Raw genomic sequence first — 5901 nt, 5'->3', positions numbered from 1 at the left:
ATTAATTTACACACTAAAACACCAATTATGGGGGAGGGCCGAAGAAACGAAAGGAGACGACTAACACACAAAGAATGCATAGTACAAAAAGTGATGCAATCCACTTTTTCACTATACAGTGGAGCAATAAAATGACTCATAGTATTTGTGTTGATATTACCCTACATTCTCGGCAGTGTTTTCTTCTCCACACCATTTTGTCACTTATAATGAGTAACCATATCTTTTAGGATCTCCTGGCAAAAAGAAGGGATGTCTTAACGCTTCCCTTGCTCTAAGCCGCTCTACTGGTTCATACCGTAAAAGCCCTTGCAAGAGGTCAATCAAGTCACCGGCAGAATGATCAACGTGCTGCATTATAAGGTTCTGCAGAGGAATATTAGAGAAATAAACAGGTAAGGAACTGGATTAAAACTACTTGACACATTGTCACCATGGAAGAAAACTAGATGATATAATAATCATTAAGTTCCTTGGTTACAAGGGTAAGCAGAAGCTCAGTTGAAAAATTTGAAGCTATCACGTGTAGATGACAAATACTTTTGCATTAAGCATCTAATCAACTCAGCCTTTTTCGCACTGACCTTAATTTCATCCAAGTGTCGTCTACAGAATTATCTTTTAAGGCAAAAAATGTAGCAAAACATGTGGCAGGTAGAAGAGGAAGACCACTAAGCCACGGAATCATCATATAAAACACATACTATATATAATTATATGAAAGATGAATTAGGTATACGCAAACCAGAGAGTTGGAATTACCGGTAATCGAGGCAATTTCCAAACTGCCCTCATGCTTTCTCTTGAAGTTGAACTATCAGGCCAACCCAAACGTGCACCCCTTCTAAAATACTTCTCGGCTCGACGACTGCAGTACCAGGCATTACATGAAAATCCACAGAAAGGTTGACGAGAAAAATTATTTCCAAGTTCAAAGAGAATCCAAAAGCTCTTACTCTGCCCTGACCACCATTTGGGGAGGCAGTGGCCCTAAAACTCGCTCCATCATGGCAAGATGTTCCAAGTTCTCATGCGTCTGGAAAAGTGCCTCACCCTGTTAATATAAAATGAAGAGGATCATTAGACGAGACCAAAAATAAACGAAAGTATATATATGGAAATCTGAAATAAAATAACACAAGACACAAATTAAAAAACATAGAAAAAGTTTTTTGTTGATGGAAGTATGGCAACAAGAAATAAGAATATAATCTAGCCATTATAAATATCAACAGGCCTCAAGATCAAAAACCTGTTGGAAATAACATGTATATGTCATGAACACATGTTATAGGTACTAGCCACCCAATCCAAACTTCCAAGTGGTATGAATTGACCAATTAGAAAGTTATTTTGAGCCCTTGACATACCATATAACATTTTCTAAGGTAGACAAAACATGGCATATCAAATTTTCTAGGCCAGCTATGGACAACTATTTTTAAACCTTTCCATAAAGGATTAGAGTGTTGACTACTTACTGTGCAAAGTTCAACTAATATGCAGCCTACACTCCAAAGGTCACAAGGATAATTCCATCCAAGACCTATAGAAAAAACAAGAGATAGTAAATACTAAATATAGATAGTAAATATAAGGTATGGTCACTGATCCAATAAGCATAAATTTCACAAGGAACAAAAGTTACCTAAGATAACTTCTGGTGCACGATAATGTCTTGTTGACACTACATAACTATGATCTTGATGCTCAAATGTTGTACTCCCAAAATCAATGAGTTTAATGGAACTTGTCTTGGGAAGATTCTTGAAATAGGAGCCATCTTTTGTGGTCCGTGACAAAAACTTAAATGTCACAAATGAAGAACATGGCGACAAAAGAGAATGGATGTTAAATTTTGATCTTTGAGTTGTTGAGAACAAACAAGTGCAACAAAACTTCCATGAATACAAAAACTCTCTTTACCCAAAACTATCTTATAGAAACTATCTTAACCAAAACTATCTTATATATACTATCTTACCCAAAACTATCTTACAGAAACTAGCACAAGTGCCGATATTTTTTAGCAAGGGGAAAAAAAAAAATGCAACTACACAGTTCAAAAGTGAATTTGTTAACAACATTTGCCAGCACCTACACATTAGTTTCAACAACTGACAATTGACAAAGAAAGTTGAATCAGCATAGTAGGATAATGACTGAAAAGAGGATACCTTATAATCTGGCACTTTGATAAATTCTGATGAGACAAGCAGAATATTCTCTGGCTTCAAATCAGTGTGAATCAAGCATAAATCATGCATAACTGCAGATATTAAGAATAAAATAAGAGCCTTAAAAGCATAAATATTTATTTTCTGTTAACTCAATAATAGTTTCACTTGTTTTCAAACATCAAGCTTAACTATCCGCATTCAATATTTATGAGCCATTACATGTGTCTTGAAAATTAACCTCCCAACGGAAAAGCAGCACAAGATATGTATAAAATATATAATAATTTGGTAGTTGGTACAAGATATGTTCACACACATGCTACAGACTCCAAAAGTTGTCTGGCAAACTCCCGAACTAGATCAATGGGAAAAGAACGATAGCTGTTTTTGCGTAGAAAATCGTATAAGCTTGGTCCAAGCTTCTCAAATACCTGTTGAAACCATTTCAATAGATCCGCAAGTTTTTTAACTCACAGAATACTTAAACATGATGGAATAGATACTCCTGTCATATTAATCAAATTACAAGTATCAATAAATACTTACAATACAAATATGATTACGATAGTCAAACCAATTCCGTATTTGCACACAACTGCAAAGAACGAAACCACTTATACCACAATTACTTTTTAACATCTACAACCAATAATGGAAGAGAACCAGAATGAACTCTTACCGAGAACCAGAAACATCATGTTTGGCTAGCCTCATCAGCACATCAATTTCAGTCATTGCAGCCTCACGATACTTGATTAGGGAGCGAACAATTTTAATTGCCACAACTTCTTTCTTTTCATTGTCAAGACATTCCAAGACTTGACCAAATGTTCCTGAATGACATTCAAGCATCCAAATTAGACCATAACATTTAGGAGTAAAACAACTCCAAGAATAGGATTTTTTTAGTAAGCTTAAAAATCTTATCCCATAAAAAGAACCAGAATCTTGGATGCTACCTTCACCCATTTTACCAAGAATCCTGTCTGCAAACATAACAGAATCAATTTTAGTTAAGGACACATATGACCTAAGCATAAAGCTATACATGATAGCAAAAAATGACAAAAGAAAACAAATCTACCCAACAGAGATTCATTTGTTAAAATTAATCATTCAAAATCTCAGTTTAGATGAGTCATAAATAGAAACTTGAAAAGATGAAAAAAAAATAGTAGGGAAGGCAGGAGGCTCTATGATACTAGACTTAACAAACAGAACATTGCAAACCAATATACTTCATATTAAATGAGGATGAATCACCTACATCGTGGTGTCAAATTTTCACCCACGGCAAAAACATAGTGACCATCTTTATCATCAGGCCTCCAAGGGGGCGATCCATTGCGAGACGTTCCCCTATAAAACATGGATGATGAATAAACATGATTTGGAACAATGCCATTCCCAACCTCCTGGCTGCGATTTGAAGCTGGAAGAACCTGCAACCATTCACAGACCAATCAACCAAAAATTAAGCAAAACAAATGTTTCCATCATTTAAAATTATATGACTCCAATACACAACAATCAAGCCTAATGTTGCTTATAAATCAACCTAAACTTCATCCATATGAAATACACCAACTGTGATAATAATTAATAATTTCTATACACATTAATTGAGCTAAAAATGTCCAAACCAGAGGCAAATTTGTTTATTTAATTTTAAAAAAAGTAAACATCAAATTGATATACAAATCAATTCACTAATATGAAATTACGAGCAATCAAGCATAGGGGAAATTACGAAAAAGATAAAGATGCCGAGAAGAAAGAATGAGATAAATGAAAACCTTGCAAGGAAGAGGAGGAGGAATAGGAGGCGGAGGAGGAGGCATGTCCCATGTTAAACGAGGTCTCTTCCTTGGCCTCTTGTCTATGCTCCTATGCGGAATCTCCATTATCCGCTGCGTCTCCATTTACCTGAGCATGAAGCTCTCGTCACGATATAGTATAAGAATTCTGAACTGAACTCGATTGTTTTCAGATCACGTCCGGATCAGAAAACACACCAAGTTGGGGAAATTTTGTTCCGAATAACCACCTAAAGTTGGATCGGATGAGAGAGAGAGAGAGAGAGAGAGAGATGGAGAATGGGTTCAGGCTTAACCGTGGTTAACAGAATGCTGAAGCGTTATCATCAACGGAACCGATCGTTATGGATTTCGGCCAATATTATTTTCTTGAGGCCCAAATTATACGGCCCATAAAAGCCCAATAATACTGTAACCACTGTATGGTCAAAAAAAAAAAAAACGAATTCAAGTCGTTAAGTCAGATCGGGACAGCAATGAGGAGAGTCGAAGTCGAACATTGCAGGAAGCAATCAGCGTTCAGCCATGGCCATAGCCGCCACCATTTCTCTTCCTATTACTTCTCCGACGCGCCGCCACGACAGTCTTCTTCGCCATTCTTCTTCCACCAGGCTATCCGTTTTGGCCACTCCTCAACGCACTCTTAAATACACTAACCCTCGCATCGTCGCTTCTTCTTCTTCGATGAGCATCGATGCTCCCGTCAAAACCTCAACCAGTTCGTTTCTCGAGCGCAAGGAGTCCGGATTCCTCCACTTCGCCAAGTACCACGGTCTCGGAAACGACTTCGTTTTGGTGAGCCATTCCGCCACGTCACCATTTCCCCAACCTTCTTTCCCCTTTATAACATTGCGTGTGGGTTTCTGAATAGATTGATAATAGAGACTCTTCGGAGCCAAAGATCACTGCTGAGAAAGCCGTTCAGCTCTGTGACCGTAACTTTGGCGTTGGTGCCGATGGAGTTATCTTTGTTCTTCCTGGAATCAATGGCACTGACTATACCATGAGAATTTTTAATTCTGATGGTAGTGAACCGGAGGTAATCAATAGACTCTTCCTTCTTTTATTATTATTTTTGTTATTAATTATCGATTGTTGATATTTTATTCACTTAAATTGGTACCTTTTTCTCGTTAGATGTGTGGCAATGGAGTGCGATGCTTTGCCAAATTTGTTTCTCAGCTTGAAAATTTACACGGCAGGCACAGGTAATGCTCATTCTCTAATTACTCAGAAGATTTCACACTGTTTTGCTTGTTATAGCGAGTATAGCCTGCGATATTGTGTGGATATCTGTAATGGTAGCGGACTTGTTATGAATAAATAGCTTGCTGAAAATATCGTATAACAATGTTTGTAAGGCTTTGTTGTTGTTTGTTTGTTTGCAGTTTTACCGTACACACTGGTGCTGGCCTCATTGTTCCCGAAATCGTAGAGGATGGGAACGTAAGTTGTTATGGGGCTAGTATTTGCAGTTTACTTATTTAGTGTTGTTGGTTGGTTTAGCATTGAAGGGTTTTGTTTTTCAAACTTATCTGGTATTCATTCCTATAGTACTAACTGTTTCAGGTCAGAGTTGATATGGGGGAGCCGATTCTTAAACCATCAGATGTGCCTACTAAGTTACCCGCAAATAAGGACGGTGCTGTTGTTAAAGCAAAACTAGATGTAGATGGAGTTACATGGAATGTTACTTGTGTTAGCATGGGAAATCCACACTGTATAACATTCAGTAATGAAGAAAGCCAGGTCTATACTTCTAACATACAATATATAATTGCATAGTTACAATTCCCATTTTTAATTATCTTCATTCTTCATGCATTTGTTTCTATCCAAAGGGATGAAGCTGTGTAAGATGGCAAAGAAGTACGAAAAAAAAAAAAAAAAAACCAATAAATAAT

The 5901-nt window shown here is 37.0% G+C and overlaps 2 protein-coding genes across 2 annotated transcripts in view; one reads left to right on the top strand and one right to left on the bottom strand.

Annotated features, from left to right (window-relative positions):
- LOC107648717 (serine/threonine-protein kinase AFC1) overlaps window positions 1–4310 on the bottom strand; it is a gene marked incomplete in the record, with an annotated part of 5092 nt that extends 782 nt beyond the window's left edge. Inside the window, 12 exon segments of the mRNA XM_016352536.2 lie at window positions 1–366; window positions 763–868; window positions 957–1054; window positions 1482–1546; window positions 1649–1805; window positions 2178–2269; window positions 2497–2611; window positions 2727–2775; window positions 2860–3013; window positions 3140–3166; window positions 3448–3622; window positions 3977–4310. Of these exon segments, the coding sequence (XP_016208022.1) occupies window positions 205–366; window positions 763–868; window positions 957–1054; window positions 1482–1546; window positions 1649–1805; window positions 2178–2269; window positions 2497–2611; window positions 2727–2775; window positions 2860–3013; window positions 3140–3166; window positions 3448–3622; window positions 3977–4102 (1326 nt within the window).
- The window catches only part of LOC107648718 (diaminopimelate epimerase, chloroplastic), a 3218-nt gene continuing 1773 nt past the window's right edge, over window positions 4457–5901 (top strand). The window contains exons 1-5 of the mRNA XM_016352538.2: window positions 4457–4792; window positions 4869–5036; window positions 5135–5205; window positions 5386–5443; window positions 5567–5746. Of these exons, the coding sequence (XP_016208024.1) occupies window positions 4523–4792; window positions 4869–5036; window positions 5135–5205; window positions 5386–5443; window positions 5567–5746 (747 nt within the window). The 5' untranslated portion in view covers window positions 4457–4522. The remainder of the gene's footprint in view (window positions 4793–4868; window positions 5037–5134; window positions 5206–5385; window positions 5444–5566; window positions 5747–5901) is intronic.

This window comes from Arachis ipaensis, chromosome B06 (assembly GCF_000816755.2).
Source record: "Arachis ipaensis cultivar K30076 chromosome B06, Araip1.1, whole genome shotgun sequence".
Taxonomy (NCBI): Eukaryota; Viridiplantae; Streptophyta; class Magnoliopsida; order Fabales; family Fabaceae; genus Arachis; species Arachis ipaensis.
Note: the sequence above shows the minus strand (reverse complement) of the source record. Positions and strands in the feature narration are given on the sequence as shown.